Genomic DNA, 26,441 nt, shown 5'->3' with positions numbered 1-26,441 from the left:
CTAACAACCAGCTTCTCCTGAGGTTGGGTCAGCACTGTGGCGCAGTGGTAGAGTTGCTGCCTCCGACCGCCTGAAACCCAGGTTCGATCCTGACCACGGGTGCTGTCTGTACGGACGGTCACACTCGCCCTGTGACCACGTGGGTTTTCTCCGGGTGCTCCGGTTTCCTCTCACACTCCAAAGCCCGCCCCTCCTCAACTGTGTTCATCCATTACTGGCCATGCTCTGCTCTCTCTCACCCCACCCCCCTGAAAGGTCACCTATCCATGTCCTCCAGAGATGCTGTCTGACCCGCTGAGTTACTCCAGCATTTTGTGTCTTTCTTTGGTTTAAATCAGCATCTGCAGTTCCTCGTTTCGACATTAGTTCAGTTTAGTTTATTTAGAGTCCGCACCAACCAGAGATCCTCGTTACACTAGCACACATGAGGGACAATTTGCAATCTTTACCAAAGCCAATTAACCTACGTACCTGTATGTCTTTGGAGTGTGGGAGGAAACAGCAGCACCCGGAGAAAACCCACGCAGTCGCAGGGAGAACATGCAAACGTGGTTCAGACAGCACCCGTAGTCAGGATTGAACCCGGGTCTCTGGCGCTGTGAGGCACCAACTCTACCGCTGCGCCATCTTAACTTCTGCCTTCTGCTCAAACCACAAGCCTTCACTTTTGTGGCCTTGCCACCTCGCTTTCCCTGCCTCTGACCTTCCTTTAAAACTGTAGACACAAGATGCTGGAGTAACTCAGCAGGACAGGCAGCATCTTTGGAGAGAAGCGATGGGTGACGTTTCTTCCGATTCCTTAAAATTGATCTACCAGAACCAGCCAAATGCAAATAGTTTACATTATTTCTACTGCAGGAGTATAGATTGTCAAAGGACCTTGACCCAACCATTAACTGTTTCTCCTGCTCTGACCAGCTGAGTATTTTCAGCACTTCCTGTTTTTATTCTAGGTTTTCAACATCCGTAATTATCTGCTTTTCTATATCAGCACAAAGAAATATTTCCTGCTGAAATCACTGGAAGAAAAAAGATCAGTCGTTCATTACACTTCCAAGTGGAACAGGTGTTAGTTTAGTATAAGAAAATAACTGCAGATGCTGGTACAAATCGAAGGTATTTATTCACAAAATGCTGGAGTAACTCAGCAGGTCAGGCAGCATCTCGGGAGAGAAATTGGAGGAACAGCACCTCATATAAATTGGAGGAACAGCACCTCATATTTCGCCTGGGCAGTTTGCAGCCCAGTGGTATGAACATCGACTTCTCCAACTTTAGATAGTTCCTCTGTCCCTCTCTTCCCCTCCTCCTTCCCAGATCTCCCTCTATCTTCCTGTCTCCACCTATATCCTTCCTTTGCCCCACCCCCGACATCAGTCTGAAGAAGGGTCTCGACCCGAAACGTCACCCATTCCTTCTCTCCCGAGATGCTGCCTGACCTGCTGAGTTACTCCAGCATTTTGTGAATAAATACCTTCGAGGTGTTAGTTTAGTTTAGTTTCATCTGGAGATACAGCACAGAAACAGGTCCTTCGGCCCACCAAGTCCGCATCGACTAACAATCCCTGCACATTAACACCATCCTTCACACACTAAGGACCATTTATATTTATACCAAGACAATTAACCTCCAAACCTGTGCGTCTTTGGAGTGTGGGAGGAAACCGGAGATCTCAAAGAGAATTCAAACGGTCACGGGGGAACATACAAACTCCACCGTGGAGATCGAAACCTGATCTTTGGCGATGCAAGGCAGTAACTCTACCGCTGCGCCACCGTGCTGCCCTTAGACGCTAACAGTAAGATGTTGCTTGCACAATTAAAAATCACTGAGAGGGTAAACCTGGCTCTGAGAAATCATGAAACATTTTAAGATCTTTTCTATCCAAAAATCTAATTTTCTATACTGTTATTGGCAGTGTGCTATTCAGTGCAGCAAGTCTGAGTGCATGTTCATTAGTGATAGGAGCAGAATTAGGTCATTCGGCCCATCAAGTCTACTCCGCCACTCAATCGTGGCTGATCTATCTCTCTCCCTCTCAACTCCATTCTCCTGCCTTCTCCCCATAACCCCTGACACCCGCACTAATCAAGAATCTATCTATCTCTGCCTTAAAAATATCCATTCACTTAGCCTCCACAGCCGTCTGTGGTAAAGAATTCCACAGTTTTGGTCTAACTGGGTCAAGATCTTATTCTATTTCACATCTTATTCTATCCCAGTGGAGTCATAGAGTCCTACAGCAATGAGACAGGCCCTTCGGCCCAACCTGCCCGTACTGACCAACATGCCCCATCTATACCAACAAATCCCATGTACACTACATCATGACTTAAAGCTGTTTAAAGGGCACGCATTAAATATTAACCTTGCTTGCAACAGCAGTATCGAGAGAATTTAATTGAGATACGCTGTATAATTGAACTTGTAAAGGTAATGCCCACTGCAAAACAAATTTACGTGAGAGTAAATTTAATTTTGGACCACAGTTAGTCATCTCCTCAAGTTAACTTGTTCATTCCTTGGTAAGTCCCAGACACCATCAACAGGAACTTGGCAGCCACTTGTACCCAAGCCCAGGAGACAGCTGACTGCCCCCAAAATAGCAAGATACTCTCACATATCTGGAATTCATCACAGTATGGTTCAAAATGTCAAATGTTTCACATGTGCGCCACATTATGGTAACTTTCTATTATAAAATGCCGACTAGTGTATCATGGAAAGTGTAAATAATGTATAAAAGTCTTTGGCTTCAGTCCAAATAGTTCCTGGTCTCCAAAGTGCCCCGCTAAGAGGGGGGATTAATTTGTGTTTAACACGTTAACTGCAGTGACTTTTCCAACTCGAGTCACTGCGGCAGGGATGTAGAAGTTATCTTCTGTCTGGTCCAGAAGAGAGTCAGGCAACCTCTCACTTATAAAGAAGCTGCCGCGAGATCATAGGCCTCACAGCGCCAGAGGCCCAGGTTCGATCCTGACTGCGGGTGCTGTCAGTACGGAGTTTGTTCCTTCCCCCTGTAACCGTGTGGATTTTCCCCGAGATCTTCAGATTCCTGTCACACTCCAAAGACGTGCAGGTTTGTAGGTTAATTGACCTTGGTAAAATTGTAAATTGTCCCCAGTGTGTGTAGGATAGTGTTAATGTGCAGGGATCACTGGTCAATAGACAATAGGTGCAGGAGGAAGCCATTCGGCACTTCGAGCCAGCACCGCCATTCAATGTGATCATGGCAGATCATTCTCAATCAGTACCCCGTTCCTGCCTTCTCCCCATACCCCCTGACTCCGCTATCCTTAAGAGCTCTATCTAGCTCTCTCTTGAATGCATTCAGAGAATTGGCCTCCACTGCCTTCTGAGGCAGAGAATTCCACAGATTCACAACTCTCTGACTGAAAAGGTTTTTCCTCATCTCCATTCTAAATGGCCTACCCCTTATTCTTAAACTGTGGCCCCTTGTTCCGGACTCCCCCAACATTGAGAACATGTTTCCTGCCTCTAACGTGTCCAACCCCTTAATAATCTTATACGTTTCGATAAGATCCCCTCTCATCCTTCTAAATTCCAGTGTATACAAGCCTAGTCGCTCCAGTCTTTCAACATGTGACAGTCCTGCCATTCCGGGAATTAACCTAGTAAACCTACGCTGCACGCCCTCAATAGCAAGAATATCCTTCCTCAAATTTGGAGGCCAAAACTGCACACAGTACTCCAGGTGCGGTCTCACTAGGGCCCTGTACAACTGCAGAAGGACCTCTTTGCTCCTATACTCAACTCCTCTTGTTATGAAGACCAACATTCCATTGGTTTTCTTCACTGCCTGCTGTACTTGCATGCTTCCTTTCAGTGACTGATGCACTAGGACACCCAGATCTCGTTGTACGTTTTCCTAACTTGACGCGGACTCAGTGGGCCGAAGGGCCTGTTTCCGTGCTGTATCTCCAAACTACTGGCGATCGACATGACCGCCTATGTTTGTCTGTGTTCAGAGTTTATGTAACTAATAAACTTGGATTGATTTATTCTGGGCTGGGGGCCAAGGTGGAAAACCTGAAAGAACTTGATAAAATGATGGGAGGCACAGATAGAGTCGATAGTCAGAGCCTTATTTCCCAGGGTGAAAAATGTCAAATACTAGAGGGGTGTAGATTTGATGTGAGAGGAGATTTGTGAAGCAAGATTCTTTTCTGGAAACACACAGACCTGTAACACACAGTCAGATGGTAGAAGCAGATAGAATAGCAATGTTTCAGAGGCATTTAGACAGGGTCATTAGTAGGCAGGGGACAGAGGGATACATATCATGTGCAGGCAGATGGGACTATTTGGGCTGGCATTGGAGGCAGTGCAGACACTGCAATCCTAAGGGCCTGTTCCGATGGTGAACCTGTCTTTGCTCCATATTATATGCATTGAGTTGGTTAATGGAGAAGACGGGATATGATTTTAACGGATGGAGTTTACATTGACGGGACAGTGAGTCAAGCAGAATAAATTCTGGGCCCCAGCTTGTTATCAATCCATGTTGTTATCAATTAGGGGCAGTGTGGTGGAGCAGCGGTAGAGTTGCTGCCTTACAGCGCCGGAGAGCCAGGTTCGATCCCGACTACGGGTGCTGTCTGTACGGAGATTGTACGTTCTTCTTGTGACTGCGTGGTTTTTCTCCGAGATCTTCCACACTCCAAAGGTTTGTAGGTGGATTTGTACATTTGGTATAAGTGTAAATTGTCCCTAGTGTGTGTAGGCTTGTGTTAATGTGTGTGGATCGCTGGTCATTGTGGACCGGGTGGCCGAAGGGCCTGTTTCCGCACTGTATCTCTAAAGTCTGAAGAAGGGTCTCGACCCGAAACGTCACCCATTCTTTCTCTCCCAAGATGCTGCCTGACCCGCTGAGTTACTCCAGCATTTTGTGTCGACCCTCAATATCAAGGATACAGATTTTCTATTGCATTCCCACAAAGGCAGGGAGACTCTTGCTTGGGTATACAATGCAGGAAAAGTAGACGGAAGAGAGATATAGTCCCACATCAGGAAGGTGCGTGGCTTGGAGGAGAACCTGCAGGTGATGGTGTTTGTGGAGGAAGGAACTGCAGATGCTGGTTTACACCGAAGATAGACACAAAATGCTGGAGTAACTCAGGCAGCATCTCTGGAAAGAAGGAATGGGTGACCCTTCTTTTCTATAAGTTCAGAATTAGGCCATTCGGCCCATCAAGTCTACTCCACCATTCACTCATGGCTGATCTATCTTTCCCTCTCAGCCCCATTCACCTGCCTTCTCCCCACAACCCCATGTACAGTTTACTTGGTCCTTTATTTCACAAAATGCTGGAGTATCTCAGCAGGTCAGGCAGCATCTCAGGTCGAAACGTCACCCATTCCTTCTCTCCTGAGATGTTGCCTGACCTGCTGAGTTACTCCAGCATGGTAGCGCAGCGGTAGAGTTGCTGCTTTACAGCGAATGCAGCGCCGGAGACTCAGGTTCGATCCTGACTACGGGTGCTGCAATGTAAGGAGTTTGTACGTTCTCCCCGTGACCTGCGTGGGTTTTCTCCGAGATCTTCGGTTTCCTCCCACACTCCAAAGACGTACAGGTATGTAGGTTAATTGGCTGGGTAAATGTAAAAATTGTCCCTAGTGGGTGTAGGATAGTGTTAATGTGCGGGGATCGCTGGGCGGCACGGACTTGGTGGGCCGAAAAGGCCTGTTTCCGGCTGTATATATATGATATGATGATATGATATGATATGTACCAGCATCTGCAGTTATTTTCATATATGTGTTGGTTGGGGTTGTGTAATTTGCTTATTTTATTGCTCTTATTGTTGGACTGTGGGTGACGAAATTTCGTCCAAAAAACTTGTTTTTTGGATGACAAATAAAGATATCTTGAATCTTGAATCTTGAATATTACTTGGTCCTTTAATGCAGGAGAGTTGGCTGGTTTGGGAGGCGCTGGTACATGACCACTGTTTATTTTGTAGACAGTCTGCAGCCAATGTGCACGTAGGTGGAGAGAAACTATGTTGAACATGTTGGTTGGGATGGAGAGGGGGATGGGAAGAGGGGAGGGAGGGAGAGAGGGAGGGACAGTGAAAAGCTTTGGTAGTGTGCTATCCAGCCAGCAGAGAGACAATACACGATTACAATCGAGCGGACAAAATGTGTAAGAAAGAACTGCAGATGCTGGTTTAAATGGAAGGTAGACACAAAATGCTGGAGTAACTCAGCGGGACAGGCAGCAACTCTGGAGAGAAGGAATGGGTGACGTTTCGGGCCGAGACCCTTACAGTGATACATAAAGTTCAGTGCAAGGTAAAGCCAGCAAAGTCCGATCAAGGATAGTGTGAGGGTCACCAAAGAGGTAGATAGTAGTTCAGCACAGCTCTCTGGTTGTGGTAGGATGGTTCAGTTGCCTGATAACAGCTACAAATAACCGCAAGAAAAATCCGTTGAAAAGGCAAGACCCATGAGAACATCACTGAGCTGATGGGAGACGACTGGAGTGGATCTGTAACTGGGAACATGAGATGCAGTCGGCTGGACTGGATTTATTGTCACAACAAACCCCAGTGGGCAAGGATCAGCAGAAGGTCAAGGAATGGTATTTGTGCGGATTCCAGAACCTACGTGGTTTCACAAACAAGATTGCAAGTGAAAATTGAGAGCGTGTGGAATCGGTGGAGAGGCAAGGGTCTTTGTTTAGTTCATGTTAAAATGTATTTTGTGTGTTTTGTTCCTTTTTATTGGTATGACTGTATGGCAAGTCAAATTCCTCGAATATTGCAAAACATACTTGGGCAATAAAGTATGAGTGTCAGTATAAATGGTTCCAAGAACTGCACTAACATACTAAAACTCTCGTTTGTTTGTTCCTGAACTACAGCCAAAACGGTGCACGGTAGCGCGACAATTTTAGGCCCACCTTACTCACCGTCATCCCTCTGGTGCTAATGGAAGAAGTTTCATTGATATCGGTGTTATATTTTTAAAGTTATTCACATTTTAAAGTTTAAATCTATCTCCTAAGGAAGGACGGGGAGGGAGGGAGAGGGATGGAGGGCAAGGGATGGAGGGGAAAAGAGAAGGGAGGAGAGGGGAAGGGGGAGGGGAGGGGAGGGGAAGGGGGGAGGGGAAGGGGGGAGGGGAAGGGGGGAGGGGAAGGGGGAGGGGAAGGGGGGGAGGGGAAGGGGGGAGGGGAAGAGGGAGGGGAAGGGGGAAGGGGGAGGGGAAGGGGGGCAGGGAGGGAGGGAGGGAGGGAGGGAGGGAGGGAGGGAGGGAGGGAGGGAGGGAGGGAGGGAGGGAGGGAGGGAGGAGGAGGGAGGGAGGGAGGGAGGGAGGGAGGAGGGAGGGAGGGAGGGAGGGAGGGAGGGAGGGAGGGAGGGAGGGAGGGAGGGAGGGGGAAGGGGGAAGGGGGAGGGGAGGAGGTGGGGAAGGGAAGGGGGGGAGGAAGGGGTGGGGGGGACGGGAGGGAGGGAGGGAGGGAAGATGCAGAGGGAGGGAGGGGGAGGAAGGGAGGGGAAGGGAGTGAGGGAGGGGAGAGGGGAGAGGTGAAGGGGATAGGGCAGGAGAGGGTGCTGCACCAATGCAGGAGAAGTTTGGGCCCAACAGGTCCCCTTGGTCTAGTAATACTCTAAATGCAGCCTCACCAACGTCTTGTACAATTGCAACATGACCTCCCACCTTACAATCAACCCCTCCCCCCCCCCCCAGTAGTATCCCCCCCCCGAGTTACTCCAGCTTTTTGTGTCTATCCACCCATCACTTGCCAGGCTGTGGCCCACCCCCACCACACTTTTGTAGCTAACTCCACCATGCAATCTGAAGATGGGTCCTGATCTAGAAGTTTTGTTTCAGTTCTACACAGGGTTGCCAACCTCCTCGCACCCAGATATGGAACTGCGTCCGCCATTGGTGGAGCGGGAGCACGTGGCCGCTGGATGGGGCGCGGGGGCGGTGACATCACCCTTTGTCCCGTATTTGGGAGTGAGGAAGTTGGCAACCCCACTAATACGGGACAAGGGCGTTCCCATACGGGACAAACCAATTTAGCCCAAAATACGGGATGTCCCGGCTAATACGGGACAGTTGGCAACCCTAGTTGTGCAAGCTTCAGAAGCACCCAGTGCTGTACTTGGTCTAGCATGATCTGCCAGCAACTAGAAGGGGAATCCCAGTTAATAATACTCCAGACAAGGGAATCCTCAGCGTGGCAGAACTTGTCACAACAACTTCTCCCACCACCAGTCATATCTTCCCTCCGAAAGTCCTTCTTCACTCATCCCTTCCCACCCAAACCACCCCCTCCCCAGGTACTCTCCCCTGCAACAGAGTGGAAACAGGCCCTTCGGCCCACCAGGTCCGCACCGACCAGCCATGCCCACACACCAACACTATCCTACACACACTGGGTACAATTTACATTCATACCAAGCTACAAACCTGCACGTCTTGGAGTGTGGGAGGAAACCAAAGATCTCGGAGAAAACCCACGCAGGTCACGGGGAGAATGTACAAACTCCGTACAGACAGCGCCCGTAGTCGGGATCGAACCCGGGTCTTCTGGCGCTGTAAGGCAGCAACTCTACCGCTGCGCCACCGTGCCACCTTAACTAACAGTGTTATTATAATAAGCGTGGGATATTAATTAGTGGGATCGTGGCCCTGGGATGAGGGATGCCAGAACATCTATTGTGCTCCAACACAATTGAAATATTCAAGACATTTTATTTGAGCAGCTGATTTGTTAAAGCCAAGGCATTATTTTTGATACAAGGTTAAAGTCACAGCGTGGAGACCATGGGAATGGAAATGAAAAATTGTAGCTCAGGAAATCAGTCATTAATCAAAGATATGAATCACTAATGGTCAACTTCCTTCGTCAGCTTTGGAAAGGACACGGTTTAGAATGTTTCAGCTCGGTGCATTGGGAGACGAGAACACGTATGGCCTGATGTCACGTACTAACAAAGCTCAGACCATGTAGAGCAAAGTATTTGATTCGCCAAGACCCCATCTACATCAGCTTGACCGAGCACTAATGCTCACACTGACCCCACCTTTATCTCACGGTCAATGGATCACCATGCAATCAGCCCCACACTGACATCCTGAAGCAAGCAGTTTCCCACCTCATCCCCGTCACACTCACACTCACTCACACACACACTCACACTCACTCACACACATACTCACACTCACTCACACGCATACACACACTCACACTTTATCAGCCAAGTATGTTTTGCAACATACGAGGAATTTCATTTGCCAGTCATACCAATAAAGAGCAGCAGAACACACAGAATACATTTCAACATGAGGGAGGGGAGGGAGGAGGGAGGGGAGGGAGGAGGGAGGGGAGGGGGGAGGGAGGGGAGGGGGGAGGGAGGGGAGGGGGGAGGGAGGGGAGGGGGGAGGGAGGGGATGGGGGAGGGGGGAGGAGAGGGTGCTGCATCAATGCAGGAGAGGTTTGGGCCCAACAGGTCCACTTGGTCTAGTTTCTTATAAAGGTGTATAGAATCATGAGGGTGATTGATAGTGTGGCTGCACAGTCTTTTACCCAGAGTAGGGGAATCAAGAACCAGAGGACATAGGTTTAAGGTGAGAGGGAAAAGCTTTCATGGGAATCCGCAGGGCAGTTTTCTCCTACAGAGGGCGGTGGGTGTATGGAATAACCTGCCAGAGGAGGCAGTTGAGGCAGGTACGATAACAGCATTTAAAACATTTGGACAGGTACATTGTTAGGAAACGTTTAGAGGGATAAGGGGCAAATGCAAGCAGGTGGAACTAGGTGGAAGCAGAGGGCATCTTAGACGGCCACATAAGTCGCAAGGGTGTTTGGCTTAAAGATGCTTCCAGCACGGTCGGAATCTTACTACCCGAGCGCGCTGGTCTCGGAGAGGAGACGGTTGCCCACCTCATCGCAGCGTGTGGATTTGCAAAGAGGGTCCGGAGAGTGATGCAGGGGTCCCTGTCTGGGTTCATCCCGACCACCTCCGTAACAGAGGACTCTATGCTTTACGGGCTGTTCCCAGGGACGCATTCAGAGACAGACATCGAGTGCTGCTGGAAGGTTATCAATAGACAATAGACAATAGGTGCAGGAGGAGGCCATTCGGCCCTTCGAGCCAGCACCGCCATTCAATGTGATCATGGCTGATCATTCTCAATCAGTACCCCGTTCCTGCCTTCTCCCCATACCCCCTGACTCCGCTATCCTTAAGAGCTCTACCTAGCTCTCTCTTGAATGCATTCAGAGAACTGGCCTCCACTGCCTTCTGAGGCAGAGAATTCCACAGATTTACAACTCTCTGACTGAAAAAGCTTTTCCTCATCTCCGTTCTAAATGGCCGACCCCTTATTCTTAAACTGTGGCCCCTGGTTCTGGACTCCCCCAACATCGGGAACAAGTTTCCTGCCTCTAACGTGTCCAACCCCTTAATAATCTTATGTTTCGATAAGATCCCCTCTCATCCTTCTAAATTCCAGTGTATACAAGCCTAGTCGCTCCAGTCTTTCAACAAACGACAGTCCCGCCATTCCGGGAATTAACCTAGTAAACCTACGCTGCACGCCCTCAACAGCAAGAATATCCTTCCTCAAATTTGGAGACCAAAACTGCACACAGTACTCCAGGTACGGTCCCACTAGGGCCCTGTACAACTGCAGAAGGACCTCTTTGCTCCTATACTCAACTCCTCTTGTTGTGAAGGCCAACATTCCATTGGCTTTCTTCACTGCCTGCTGTACCTGCATGCTTCCTTTCAGTGACTGATGCACTAGGACACCCAGATCTCATTGTACGTCCCCTTTTCCTAACTTGACACCATTCAGAAAATACTCTGCCTTCCTATTCTTATCACCAAAGTGGATAACCTCACATCAAGACACTCTTTAGTCTGCCCGAGCTTTGTTGACCTCCCAGCGGAGCGAGCTGTCCGTGGGGGAATGTTGCCGACTGGCCTGCTGCAGACTGCAGGAGTACGTGCTGAGGGACGCACTGAAGCTTGGTGCAGCCAACGCTAAGGCCCTGTGGGGGAGGACCACAGTCTAGGGTCCTTCCGCTGCTGGACATGGGGGGCAGGGTGTGGTGGAGACACCCTTCAAACAAAGGAAGTGACATCACCCCAGGAGCCACGAGTGGCAAAGTGGTTTGGTTTAAAGACAGGCGTGAACACGACTGTGTATGACACTATTGAATGTCTAGACTTTGAGAATGTATGAAGAGCTTTTGCACAGTTTTTGGTTTGGAAATATTTTTTCTTTATAATGTTTATTTTTGGAAATTAAAAAAAATGAGTGGGTGTTTTGTTTAAGGATAGGTGCACAAACAGCTGTAAAGCTTGCTGCCTCACAGCGCCAGAGACCCGGGTTCAATTTTTTGGATTTAGATTTAGAGATACAGCGCGGAAACAGGCCCTTCGGCCCACCGAGTCCGCGCCGCCCAGCGATCCCCGCACACTAACACTATCCTACACACACTCGGGACAATTTTTACATTTACCCAGTCAATTAACCTACAGACCTGCACGTCTTTGGAGTGTGGGAGGAAACCGAAGATCTCGGAGATCTTGGGCGGCACGGTAGCGCAGCGGTAGAGTTGCTGCTTTACAGCGAATGCAGCGTCGGAGACTCAGGTTCGATCCTGACTACGGGTGCTGCACTGTAAGGAGTTTGTACGTTCTCCCCGTGACCTGCGTGGGTTTACTCCGAGATCTTCAGTTTCCTCCCACACTCCAAAGACGTACAGGTATGTAGGTTAATTGGCTGGGTAAATGTAAAAAAATAAATAAATAAAAATTGTCCCTAGTGCGTGTAGGATAGTGTTAATGTACGGGGATCACTGGGCGGCGCGGACTTGGAGGGCCGAAAAGGCCTGTTTCCGGCTGTATGTATATGATATGATATGATATGATAAAACCCACGCAGGTCACGGGGAGAACGTACAAACTCCGTACAGACGGCACCCGTAGTCGGGATCGAACCTGGCGCTGCATTCGCTGTAAGGCAGCAACTCTACCGCTGCGCCACTGTGCCGATCCTGACCACGGGTGCTGTCTGTACGGAGTTTGTAGCTTCTCCCTGCGACTGTGTGGGTTTTCTACGGGTGCTCCGGTTTCCTCCCACACTCCAAAGGAGTACGGGCTTGTGAGTTAATTGGCTTCTGTAAATTGTCCCTGGTGTTTAGGATAGAAATACAGGGGACCCACAGATCCACAAAAGGCAAATAAATATAAAAACGTTTTATTTTTCTCCGGAGATGCTACCTGGCCCACCGAGTCTGGAAATTGTAGTCGTAGTTTTAAAATTTTAGACGAGGAAATTAAGTGGGACAGCAGGTAATTCTTCGTTTAAATATTGAGTCAGAGTTTTACAGCGTGGGAAACAGGCCATAACTCCAGCACTTTGTGCCTAAAATGTCACCTTATGTTGGTTGCATTAACTAAAGGCAGTGAGAGGCTAATTGACGGTGTGGTGAAGTGTGGGTTTATACAACTCAGCAGTGGTGTGCAGTCTCGGGTTAAACAAGTACGTGTAGGAAGGAACTGCAGATGCTGGTTTAAACCGAAGATAGACACAAAACGCTGGAGTAACTCAGCGGGACAGGCAGCATCTCTGGAGAGAAGGATTGGGTGACGTTATGGGTCTGAAGAAGGGTCTCGACCCGAAACGTCACCCATTCCCTCTCTCCAGAGATGCTGCCTGTCCCGCTGAGTTACTCCAGCATTTTGGTTCTATCTTCAGGCCAGACGCGGCTGTAACAAGGCTCTCGAGACTGATGGTGTAAGAGGAAGTCCTGTTCACAGCTACATCCGCCACAAGCAACGATCAACTTGACAATCTTTCATACGTGGAGAGCAACAAAAAAAAAGTCTTCCCACAACTTTGGACAGAAAGTCGCGACACATTATCCCAGCACAACAAATCTGACTTTGCACTTAATGAGGAAACATTTTCATAGCCGCAAGAACAAGCCGTTGGATTGATGGCATCTTCTCATGGCTATCAATGGAGTTCCGTCTCAGGGTTACAGCGCACCAATACCACAACTTCAGTTTACTACTGGATCAGTTTCAAAATCAATCGCTCGCAAGGAACCACACAGCATCCTCAAAGGTACATATAGCTGGCACGCTGGTTAGTACAGCAATATTGCCCTGAGCATCTATCTATCCATTTTATTCACAAAATGCTGGAGTAACTCAGCAGGTCAGGCAGCATCTCGGGAGAGAAGGAATGGGTGACGTTTCGGGTTGAGACCCTTCTTCAGTCTGAAGAAGTGTCTCGACCCGAAACGTCGCCCATTCCTTCTCTCCTCAGATGCTGCCTGACCTGCTGAGTTACTCCAGCATTTTGTGAATAAATACCTTCGATTTGTACCAGCATCTGCAGTTATTTTCTTAATCTATCTATCCATGTTCTCAGCTTATGCTGCCTGACCTGCCAAGTTACTCTAGTATTTTGTGCATGGTTTTGCAAACCAGCATTTGCAATTTTGTGTCCACAATTAATTCATGCTATCCACAGCAGTTGGCACAGGGATAAAGTTAGCCTCAGAATGGAAAGGCAACCAGAGATTCTTAGCTTAGTTTAGTTTAGAGATTCAACGCTATTAGGAAACAGGTCCTTCGGCCCACCGAGTCCGCACCGACCAGCGATCCCCGCACACTAACACCATCCAACACGAGGGAGCTAGATAGAGCTCTTCAGGATAGCGGAGTCAGGGGGATGGGGAGAAGGCAGGAACGGGGTACTGATTGAGAATGATCAGCCATGATCACATTGAATGGCGGTGCTGGCTCGAAGAGTCGAATGGCCTCCTCCTGCACCTATTGTCTATTGTCTATATTTATAATTTTAATCAAAACGTATAAACCTGTATGTCTTTGGAGTGTGGGAAGAAACCGGAGCACCCGGAGAAAAGGATGAGGAAGATGATTGAACTTTATTACCTTCCATCACAGTGAGGAATGTGGAATCCGCTGTGGTGGATGTTTATGTGAAATTTTGTTTTATGTGGCTGTGTGTCTTGTTGCTTTTCACTTAGTGTGGCTGTAAGGCAACTCAAATTTCACTGGACCTTAATTGGTACAAGTGACAATAAATTGATCTTGAAATCTTGATCTTGAAATCTTGAAAACCCACGCAGGTCACGGGGAGAACGTACAAACTCCGTACAGACAGCACCCCGTAGTCAGGATGGAACCCGGGTCTCTGGCGCCGTGAGGCAGCAACTCTACCGCTGCGCCGCCGTGCTGACCTTCTGGTGAATATTAGCACGGCTTCCCGACAAGTGTGTGTAAGGTGACAGTCTAGTGGTATAAGAAGATAACTGCAGATGCTGGTACAAATCGAAGGTATTTGTAATCGAACCCATGAGCTGAAAGGCAACCACTCCACTTGATGCACCACTGTGCCTTTAGTACACGACACCACCGCAATGCCTGAAACTTTAAATAACTCTTCCCTCATTCCCGAATCGGGGGGCTAGGGTTGGCCCGCTGTGGACTTTTCACCGTCCGGCGCGGCCTGAAATAGGCCGTGGGATTTTCTCTGCCCGGCGGGGGCTTCAATGTTGGGAGCCACAACCGCCCCGACTTACAGCTGCAGCGTCTTCGCCCGCCCCGGATCGCGGGGCTAGGGTCAGTCGGCCCGCTGTGGACCTTTCACCGTCCGGCGCGGCCTGGAACGTGGCAACTACAACAGCCTGACCACGGGAGAAGACGGCAGGGGAAGAGCAAAGACATTGTGGCCTTCCATCACAGTGAGGAGGTGACTGGAGGAGACTCACTGTGATGGATGGTTCTTTTTGTTTTGTGTTGGTTTGTGATTGTGTGTGTGTGTTGTTGCTTATCTTTATCGCTCTTATTGTTGGACTGTGGGTAATGGAATTTCGTCCAAAATACTTGTTTTTTTGGATGACAATAAAGGTTATTCTGATTCTGATCTTGGGCTACAGAGTGAAAATAATTTTCTAACCTCAAGTATGCCTTGAATTTCCTCTCTCTCCATCCCTCCCCCTTCCCAGTTCTCCGACCAGTCTTACTGTCTCCAACTACATTTTATCTCTGTTGTTTTGTGTTGTTATCTTCTCCCAACTTCTTCTTCTTCTTGCGCATGGCGTGCACAGCCTAAAGTTGTTGATCAAGGGTAGACATCCAGGCCAAGGCAGCGTCAGTTGCTGGGTGGATAGCCTTGATACCACCAGGGAAAAGCCTCAGTGAGCAGCCATTCACGATGGGTGGGATGGTCTGGACTGGATGTCCGCAGTCGCAAGCAGGTCTGTCTGCCATCCCCCAGTTGTGCAGGTGATGGGCTGTTCTTCCATGGAGGGTGCTGATCCTGTTAGTTCTCCCAACCAACAATGATCTATTCTACATTTTCCTTGATCGACATTCCCTTTGGCCTGTTTTCACTTCCTTATCTATGTATCTCCCCCTCCCCTGACATCAGTCTGAAGAAGGGCTTCGACCCAAAACGCCGCCCATTCCTTCCCCCCCAGAGATGCTGCCCGAGTTACTCCAGCATTTTGCCTCTATCTTTGGTTTAAACCAGCATCTGCAGTTCCTTGCAGTGAAAATAAAATTCTGCATGTCATTTATAAAATTCCAAAATGTCATTGATATATTGTTGAGAATAAACAAGATATGAAGAATGCATTTAGTGCAAAAACAGCAATGTATGTACATACTAAGCTGCTGTAAATGTTAATTTACAATTAGAGAAGGTAAATCCTTTTTGCAATGAAACTCCTGTAAACACTCCTTATCAATGCAGAATCAAAAATACCGGTCTGTTTCTTATTCACCAACAATTTAAAGTGTGGTCTCACACCCTGCTATACATTCCTGCAGTCCTCGTTTGAATTAAAAAGACTTTCAATATTTTGTAAATGTTTTCTATCGTGGAATGGCACAACTATGCAGGCAAGAAGGTCGATACAAAATGCTGGAGTAACTCAGCGGGACAGGCAGCATCTCTGGAGAGAAGGAATGGGTGACGTTTCGGGTCGAGACCCTTCTTCAGACTCGACCCGAAACGCCACCCATTCCTTCTCTCCCGAGATGCTGCCTGACCTGCTGAGTTACTCCAGCATTTTGTGAATAAATCGATTTGTACCAGCATCTGCAGTTATTTTCTTATACTTCTTCAGACTACCTTCGATTTAAACCAGCATCCGCAGTTCTGTGCTACATTTGTAGACAGGAAAGTAGAAGCTGCACTTCTGGAAGAATTACTAGACCAAACAGAATGAAACACCCTTGCAGAAATAGCCAAGCTGATAACAGATTCAAAATGAGCAAAACCTGTCTGATCTTGCTTAAGCTTATGTTGTGTGTTAATCCGCAAACAGCCCCCAAAAAAAAACCGCAAGGGATTCCACACGAGGTCACCGTAGAACAGACAACCGAAGGAAATAAGGATTCTGAATTCCATCGCTAATCTGCTCCATTCAACCAAGTTGCCAATTTCTTAACCTCAGGGCACACTACATGTCCAGACTCAATGTGCAGGTTCCTGTGATGTAAAAAACAAACTGCTGGAGGAACTCAGCGGGTCAGGCAGCATCTCAGGAGAGAAGGAACGGGTCTCGACCCCTCCTCAGACTGAGGAGGGGTCTCGACCCAAAACATCACCCGTTCCTTCTCTCCCGAGATGCTGCCTGACCCCCTGAGTTACTCCAGCAATTTGTGAAATAAATACCTTCGATTTGTACCAGCATCTGCAGTTATTTTCTTACATAGAATGGATAAATCATTTATCCACTCTAAGTATTAAAAAGCCAAATCACAGGGGTAACCAGAATCAGAATTACCTTTATTGTCATCCAAAAAAAACAAGTCTTTTGGACGAGAATTCGTCACCCACAGTCCAACAGTAAGAGCAATAAAAATAAGCAATTACACACACAATCACAAACCAACACAAAACTAAAAACGAATCAGTAAGGCATGATTTCTGTCCCACTGAAATTCAGTTCGATTTAACGAAAATACTTTTTCCTATAGGCGGCACGATGGCGCAGCGGGTAGAGCTGCTGCTTCACAGCACCAGAAATCCAGGCTCGATCCTGACTTCGGGTGCTGTCTGAGTGGAGTTTGCACGTTCTCTCTACAACTGCACCAGTTTCCTCCTGCGGGCTTGTGGGTTAATTGGCCCTCTGTAAATGGCCATTACTGTGTGGTTGAGAAAGCGAGATAACGTAGAACTAGTGTGATCGATGGCTAGCATGGATGGTGGGCCGAAGGGCCTGTTTCCCTGCTCCATCTCTAATCTAAACTAAAAGATGCTGCCTGACCCACTAACTTATCCCGGCAGTGTTTTGCCCAAGGATCCAGCATCTCACGTCTCTTGTGTGCTTCCAACGATGCAGTAAGTTTCCATTGCCATTCGGCCCATCGAGTCTATTCAATCTGCCATTCGATCACGGCTGGTCTATTGTTCCCTCTTTACCCTATCGTGCGGATTCAACAGAAGTGCAACAAAAAATGGGTGGATATAAAAAACTGGAGGACGGAGATACCCTGCATGGCAGAATGTTTGCAAAAAACAATGTAGATCAACACTAAACAGTGAATGACATTGTAACACATTCTACAGCAGTTATGACTCCACATTTTGTGATCTTAAAGGAACAGGAAACTCCAGCATTCTGTGTCTATTTTCGGTGTAAACCAGCATCTGCAGTTCCCCCCTCCGCTGCAAAATCTCACGGTTTGCCTACTTTGAAGAAGTTGTTCTCCTCTCTCTGACGAGAGTTCTGCAAAGTCCTCTCTCGCTGCCCCCCTCTGCGATTCCTCCTGCTCTCCCACTCCACCCACCTTCTCCCGGCCAACAATGATTTACTTGTGTTTTAATGATTTAGTTGTGTTTGGGGTGGCACGGTGGTAGAGTTGCTGCCTTACAGCGAATGCAGCGCCGGAGACTCAGGTTCGATCCTGACTACGGGCGCCGTCTGTACGGAGTTTGTACGTTCTCCCCGTGACCTGCGTGGGTTTTCTCCGAGATCTTCGGTTTCCTCCCACACTCCAAAGACGTACATGTATTAATTGGCTGGGCAAATGTAAAAAAATTGTCCCTAGTGTGTGTAGGATAGTGTTAGTGTGCGGGGATCGCTGGGCGGCGCGGACCCGGTGGGCTGAAGGGCCTGTTTCCGCACTGTATCTCTAAATCTAAATCTTAATGTTAGAGAGACAGCGCAGAAACAGGCCCTTCGGCCCTGTACATTAACACTATCCTACACACACTAGGGACAATTTACATTTATACCAAGCCAATTAACCTACAAACCTGTACGTCTTTGGAGTGTGGGAGGAAACCAAAGTTCTCAGAAAAAACCCACGCAGGTCACGGAGAGAACATACAGACTCTGCACAGACAGCACCCGTAGTCAGGATCGAACCCAGGTCTCTGGCACTGTAAGGCAGCCATTCTACTGCTGCACCACCGTGCTGCCCCGAGTCTACATCTATTCTACATGTTCCTTGAGCGTCATCGCTTTTGATGTCTCGTTTTCACACCTTACCCTTCCTTATCTCTGTATCTCCCACCCCCCTGACTCAGTCTGAAAAAGGGTCTCGGCTCAAAACGTCACCCATTCCTTCTCTCCAGAGATGCTGCCTGACCTGCTGAGTAACTCCAGCAAATGATGTCGGAGCAGGATTAGGCCATTCAGCCCATCGAGTCTACTCTGCCTTTCAATCACGTCTGATCCATGTTTCCATCTCAATCCCATTCTCCTGCCTTCTGCCGATAACCCTTGACCCCCTTCCTAAATCAAGAAACTATCAATGTCCACCTTCACCACCCGACTACTTTACAAATAAAGTCTTTATTGGTAAACCACCATCTGCAGTTACTCATTTCTAACTTATTGAGTCATAGAATGATACAGTGTGGAAATAGGCCTTCGGCCCAACTTGCCCATACTGACCAACATGTCCCAGCTACACTAGTCCCACCTGCCTGTGTTTTGCCCACATCCTTACAAACCTGTCCTATCCATGTACCTGTCTAACTGTTTCTTAAACATTGGGATAGTCCCAGCCTCAACTACCCCCTCTGGCAACGTGTTCCAAACACCCAACACCCTTTGTGTGAAAATGTTACCTCTCGGATTCCAACTAAATCTTTTCCCCTTCACCTTGAATCTATGTCCTCTGGTCCGCGATTCCCCTACTCTGGGCAAGAGATTCTGTGCATCTACCCGATTTATTCCTCTCATGATTTTATACACCTTTAAGATTACTCCTCATTCTCTTGCACTCCTAGGAATAGAGACCCAGCCTACTCAACCTCTCCCTATAGCTCACACCCTCTAGTCCTGGCAACATCCTCGTAAATCTTCCCTGAACCCTTTCAAGCTTGACAATATCTGTCCTACAATATGGTGCCCAGTACTAAATGCGGTCTTACCAACATCTTATACAACTGCAACGTGACCTCCCAACTTCGAGACTCAAGAGTTTTGAAAAGATAGTTTCCCAATTCCCAGTAAATTGTAGTTCAGTTGTGAAGTATTGGTGAAAAATGTCAAGCAAGAGTTGTACAGATTGCAAACGTTGTGGCAGTGGACTTAAGTTAGGGTTGCCAATTTGATGACTCCCAAATACAGGACAAAGGGTGACTTCACCGCCCCGCGCCCCACGTGACCTCACCCAGCCAGCGGCCACGTGCTCCCGCTCCACCAATAGCGGCCGCCATTGGTGGAGCGGGAGCACGTGGCCGCTGGCTGGGTGAGGCCACGTGGGGCGGTGACGCCATCCTTTGTCCCGTATTTGGGAGTGACCAAGTTGACAACCCTACTAATACGGGACAAGGGCGGTCCCATACGGGACAAAGTAATCCAGCCCAAACTACGGGACAGTTGGCAACCCTAACTTAAGTGCTCATTATTGTTCCTGGGCTAGATGTGGAGCAGCAGTAACCGAAGCTCGGGGACAAATGCTGGGTGGCCTCCAAACTCCCAGCCTTGCACGAACCAGCAGGAAACAATTTTAAGTTGAGACAAGGCAGAAGGAAACTAAATTCTGCCGACATTGTACCAAATAAAAGCCAGCGCAGTTTACACACCAGAGATCCCACAGAGTTCAGGCCAACACAATCTCTCACCAGGATGAATTTTGTGCATCTATTGAAGTTAGGGTTGCCAACTGTCCCCTATTAGCCAGGACATCCTGTATTTTGGGCTAAATTGGTTTGTCACCATACGGGACCGCCCTTGTCACGTATTAGGCCCGATGGACACTGCAGGCCCGGAGGCCTGGGCGCCACCTAACTGAGGTTGCATAGCAACCTGCCTCCCGGCCCGGGCGGCCAGCATTGGGTGGAGCGGGAGCACGTGACCGCTGGCTGGGTGAGGTCACGTGGGACGCGAGGCGGTGACGTCACCTTGTCCCGTATTTGGGAGCGAGATAGTTGGCAACCCTAATTGAAGCTCAGTAAAGGAAAGGGCGCAATATTAATCCATCACATTCCTACCTCCCCAATTCTTCTCCTATTTCATAGAACTCCTCCACCTTCTCCTGCTTGAAGGAAGCCATGCCAGATATCTTCATTCGTTGCCAACCCCACAGACCATGGCACTCAAAGATGGTCACAATCCACTCTCAACGCACAGCATCCAGCATCTACAAAACAAGAAAACAAAATCTCAGACACCATTGCAGTTGGAGGGAGGGGAGAGCAGGGCGGTTGTAAAACACTTTAACTGTGCGGCAAGGCAGGGTTGAATTCACGAGCGAAACGCAAAGTGCTGGAGGAACTCTGCAGGTCGGGCAGCATCTGTGGAAGGCCACGTTTTGGGTTCATTTTGATCTAATAAAAGTCCAAATTCTAGAAAATTCATCACAACACCAATTGTTGGTGGGTGAACAAGAGAGAAAGTGGGATATGATGATGGAGTGCAGCATAAGTTCACCAGGTTATTATTTATTCACTTCCCTATGTTCTCTAAATCCCTGTAAAGCGTCTTTGAGTATATGAAAAGCGCTATATAAATGTAATGTATTATTATTATTATTATTATTATTGTTAATTCCCGGAATGGCGGGACTGTCATATGTTGAAAGACTGGAGCGACTAGGCTTGTATACACTGGCTGAGTGGCTGACACACTCCCGGTGGCTCAGCACTTCAACTCCCCCTCCCACTCCCAATCTGACCTTTCTGTCATGGGCCTCCTCCAGTGCCATAGTGAGGCCCACCGCAAATTGGAGGAACAGCACCTCATATTTCGCCTGGGCAGCTTGCAGCCCAGTGGTATGAACATTGACTTCTCCAACTTTAGATAGTTCCTCTGTCCCTCTCTTCCCCTCCCCCTTCCCAGATCTCCCTCTATCTTCCTGTCTCCACCTATATCTTTCCTTTGTCCCGCCCCCCTGACATCAGTCTGAAGAAGGGTCTCGACCCGAAACGTCACCCATTCCTTCTCTCCTGAGATGCTGCCTGACCTGCTGAGTTACTCCAGCATTTTGTGAATAAATACCTGGAATTTAGAAGGATGAGAGGGGATCTTATCGAAACGTATAAGATTATTAAGGGATTGGACACGTTAGAGGCAGGAAACATGTTCCCAATGTTGGGGGAGTCCAGAACAAGGGGCCACAGTTTAAGAATAAGGGGTAGGCCATTTAGAACGGAGATGAGGAAAAACTTTTTCACTCAGAGAGTTGTAAATCTGTGGAATTCTCAGACTTGTTTTCCCACACAAGTACCAAGCAATAGCCATTCCCAACAAAATGCCTCCCTTGACCCTCAGTGTATTTATTGTTGACTATCCCAGGGGACAGAGTTTCAGCTGGAACACCTTCATTGACCTGGTGCGGGTCAGAAACCAGATGTGGTGTGGAAGTGACTGCCTCCATTCCTCAGTCTCCTCGCCAGGCACTAACACGACGGGTTACTTTGACCGATGGAGTGTCTGTCAATAACACTCAATTTGGGAACCAGAGTGAATCATGAACCCAGCATAATTAGCAACGTTTCCTTGTCCTCAGCATCAGTCCTCACAGCTACAATCAACAGTCACGATGGCGCAGCGGTAGAGTTGCTGCCTTACAGCGAATGCAGCGCCGGAGACTCAGGTTCCATCCTGACTACGGGTGCCGTCTGTACAGAGTTTGTACGTTCTCCCCGTGACCTGCGTGGGTTTTCTCCGAGATCTTCGGTTTCCTCCCACACTCCAAAGACGTACAGGTATGTAGGTTAATTGGCTGGGCAAATATTTTTTTTAATTAAAAATTATCCCTAGTGTTGTGTGTAGGTTAATGTTAATGTGCGGGGATCGCTGGTCGTCGCTGACCCGGTGGGCCGAAGGGCCTGTTTCCGCGCTGTATCTCTAAATCTATAAAAATCTAAAATCAGACATTGTGGCGCAGCGGTAGAGTTGCTGCCTTACAACGCTTGCAGCGCCAGAGACCCGGGTTCCATCCCGACTACGGGCGCCGTCTGTACGGAGTTTGTACGTTCTCCCCGTGACCTGCGTGGGTTTCTCCGAGATCTTCGGTTTCCTCCCACACTCCAAAGACGTACAGGTTTTTAGTTTAATTGGCTTGGTGTAAATGTAAACATTGTCCCTAGTGGGTGTAGGATAGTGTTAATGTGCTGGTCAGCGTGGACCCGGTGGGCCGAAAGGGCCTGTTTCCGCACTGTATCTCTAAGCTAAACAAGACCAGGAGATAAACTGCAGCACTGGGGTTGAATGTCAGACATTATGGGGAGAATACAGAAGAATGGGGTTAGAAGGGAGAGATAGATTGAATGGCAGAGTAGACTTGATGGGCCAAATGGCCTAATTCTGCTCCTATCACTTATGAACTTAATAAAACTTCTTCGCAAAACATATCTCAAATCCATAATCCCCACTACATAAATGGCAAAGGGTGACATCACCGCCCCGCGCCCCACGTGACCTCAGCCAGCCAGCGGCCACCATGGCGGCCGCCATTGGTGGAGCGGGAGCACGTGGCTGCTGGCTGGCTGAGGTCACGTGGGGCGCGGGGCGGTGACGTCACCCTTTGTCCCTTATTTGGGAGTGAGGAAGTTGGCAACCCTGCTAAAGCACTTTCTTCAATTAGATTTATATAGTATTTTTTTCCCCACTTTCATTAATTCCCTCTAATTGTGAAACGTTGCTTATTCCAGTTTCTAACACACCATGTTTCTAACGGACCAAAGTTCGGGGAACTGACAGGTTTGTGAACTATTGTCACTTGCGCGGAGGTACAGTGAAAAGCTTTGTTGCCAGGACCCGTCCTCGGACATTACGGAGCGGTTACAGTCTGAAGAAGGGTCTCGACCTGAAACGTCACCCATTCCTTCTCTCCTGAGATGCTGCCTGACCCGCTGAGTTACTCCAGCATTTTGTGAATAAATACCTTCGATTTGTACCAGCATCTGCAGTTATTTTCTTATACCTCCTGTCCAGGGCTGGTACTCGTACAGCTCAGTCTGCAACCTGAAGCAACACCCCATCACCTTCTCTCCAGAGATGCTGCCTGTCCCGCTGAGTTACTCCAGCATTTTGTGTCCAATACCCAGGACATCTCTTCTTCACAAGCTTGCGGCTGCTTTCTACGTCAATAATGACAAGCATCTTTTCCACAAGTTCTGGCCTGTTTTGTTGGCCTAATAAGCTTCATAAAATGAAACATCCATCTCGTGAATTTGGCAACTCTTGAATATTTTCCATTCTCTATTTTAAATTAGAATGACACGGTTTCAGGCCAACACAAATTGCTCGCTTCTCCACATTAATCGTGTAACACATCAGTTGACTGATATGTTGCCTACTCATGTGTTATGCAAACTCTGAGCTCAGGGGTTACAATTACGCACAGGCTCATTTCAAAGGGCAAGGAACACAGTTTGATATTTGGCCATGATTTTTCAAGCATGTGGGGAGGAAGGGGTGAAGAATGATAAAGAGTTGGTCGTCACAAGAGCAGCACAGTGGCGTAACGGTAGAGTTGCTGCCTTTTTTAGATTTAGATTTGGAGAAACAGCGCGGAAACAGGCCCTTCGGCCCACCGAGTCCGCGCCGCCCAGCGATCTCCGCACACTAACACTATCCTACACACACTAGGGACAATTTTTACCCAGTCAATTAACCTACATACAGACGGCGCCCGTAGTCGGGATCGAACCTGAGTCTCCGGCGCTGCATTCGCTGTAAGGCAGCAACTCTACCGCTGCGCCACCGTGCCGCCTTATTGCACTAACAGCCCCAGAAACCTCGGGTTCAAACCCAACTATGGGTGCTGTCACCACGGAGTTTGTACGTTCTCCCCGTGACCTGCGTGGGATTTCTCCGAGATCTTCGGTTTCCTCCCACACTCCAAAGACATAAAGGTTTGGAGGTTAATTGGCTTGGTATAAACGTAAATTGTCCCTAGTGTGTGTGTAGGATAGTGTTAGTGTGCGGGGATCGCTGGTCGGTGCGGACTTGCTGGGCCGAAGGGCCTGTTTCCGGGCTGTATCTCCAAACAAATCGATCAATGAAATGAGACATTACTCAAAGCCAGAACGAAGAAACAAGGAACTGCAGATGCTGGTTTACAAAACAAAAAGACACAAAGTGCTGGAGTAACTCAGCGGGTCAGGCAATATTTTAGGAGGTGATGTTTCGGGCTGGGACCCTTCTTCGAATCCATCCAGTGTTCGTAAGTGATTGGAGCAGAATTAGGCCATTCGGCCCATCAAGTCTACTCCACCATTGGCTGATCTATCTTTCCCTCCTAACCCCATTCTCCTGCCTTCTCCCTGTAACCCTCGACACCCATACTAATCAAGAACCTATTTATCTCTGCCTTGAAGATATCCATTGACTTGGCCTCCACAGCCTTTATTAGTTTTAGTTTTAGAGATATAGTGAGGAAACCACTGACAAGGTTCCACATGGAAGGTTGATTAAGAAGGTTAAATCGTTGGGTATTAATAGTGAGGTTGCAAGATGGATTCAACAATGGCTGAATGGGAGATACCAGAGGGTAACGGTTGACAATTGTATGTCAGGTTGGAGGCCAGTGTCTAGTGGAGTGCCCCAAGGATCTGTGTTGGGTCCACTGTTGTTTGTCATTTACATTAATGATCTGGATGATGGTGTGGCAAATTGGATTAGTAAATATGCAGATGATACTAAGATAGGTGGAGTAGTTGATAGTGAGGTAGATTTTCAAAGTCTACAGAGAGACTTGGGCCTTTTGGAAGGGTGGGCTGAAAGATGGCAGATGGAGTTTAATGCTGATAAGTGTGAGGTGCTGCATTTTGGTAGGACAAATCAAAATAGGACGTACAGGGTAAATGGTAGGGAATTGAGGAATGCAGTGGAACAGAGGGATCTGGAAATAACTGTGCATTGTTCCCTGAAGGTGGAATCTCATGTGGATAGGGTGGTGAAGAAGGCGTTTGGTATGCTTGCCTTTATAAATCAGAGCATCGAGTATAGAAGTTGGGATGTAATGTTGAAATTGTACAGGGCATTGGTGAGGCCAAATCTGGAGTATGGTGTGCAGTTCTGGTCGCCAAATTATAGGAAGGATGTCGACAAAATGGAGAGGGTACAGAGGAGATTTACTAGAATGTTGCCTGGGTTTCAGCACTTAGGCTACAGAGAGAGGTTGAACAGGTTGGGTCTTTATTCTTTGGAGCGTAGAAGGTTGAGGGGGGACTTGATAGAGGTTTTTTAAATTTTGAGAGGGACGGACAGAGTTGACGTGGGTAGGCTTTTCCCTTTGAGAGTGGGGAAGATTCCAACAAGGGGACATAGCTTCAGAATTGAGGGACAAAGGTTTAGGGGTAACATGAGGGGGAACTTCTTTACTCAGAGGGTTGTGGCTGTATGGAATGGGCTTCCGGTGGAAGTGGTGGAGGCTGGCTCGATTTTATTATTTAAGAGTAAATTGGATAGGTATATGGATAGGAGGGGATTGGAGGGTTATGGTCTGAGTGCAGGTAGATGAGACTAGGTCAGGGAGAATGGTCGGCGTGGACTGGTAGGGCCGGACAGGCCTGTTTCCATGCTGTAGTTGTTATATGTTATATGTTATATGAGTCTGCACCGACCAGCAATCCCTGCATATTAACACTATCCTGCACACACTAGGGACAATTTACACTTATACCAAGCCAATATACCTACAAACCTGAACGTCTTGGAGTGTGGGAGGAAACCGAAGATCTCTGAGAAATCCCACGCAGGTCACGGGGAGAACGTACAAACTCTGTACAACACCACCCTTAGTTAGGGGGAGTCCAGAACAAGGGCCACAGTTTAAGAATAAGGGGTAGGCCATTTAGAAACTGAGATGAGGAAAAACTTTTTCAGTCAGAGAGTTGTGAATCTGTGGAATTCTCTGCCTCAGAAGGCAGTGGAGGCCAATTCTCTGAATGCATTCAAGAGAGAGCTGGATAGAGCTCTTAGGATAGCGGAGTCAGG

The 26,441-nt window shown here is 48.1% G+C and overlaps 1 protein-coding gene across 3 annotated transcripts in view; it reads right to left on the bottom strand.

The window, feature by feature from the left end:
• Positions 1-26,441, bottom strand: part of LOC144610808 (death-associated protein kinase 2-like) — a 196,271-nt gene that overhangs the window by 157,415 nt on the left and 12,415 nt on the right. For all 3 annotated transcript variants that reach the window (XM_078429727.1, XM_078429726.1, XM_078429725.1), the window contains exon 2: positions 20,486-20,634. In XM_078429727.1, coding sequence (XP_078285853.1) covers positions 20,486-20,562 — 77 coding nt within the window. In that variant the 5' untranslated portion in view covers positions 20,563-20,634. The remainder of the gene's footprint in view (positions 1-20,485; positions 20,635-26,441) is intronic.

The sequence above is a fragment of the Rhinoraja longicauda genome, chromosome 38, assembly GCF_053455715.1.
Source record: "Rhinoraja longicauda isolate Sanriku21f chromosome 38, sRhiLon1.1, whole genome shotgun sequence".
In the NCBI taxonomy this organism is placed as follows: domain Eukaryota; kingdom Metazoa; phylum Chordata; class Chondrichthyes; order Rajiformes; family Arhynchobatidae; genus Rhinoraja; species Rhinoraja longicauda.
Note: the sequence above shows the minus strand (reverse complement) of the source record. Positions and strands in the feature narration are given on the sequence as shown.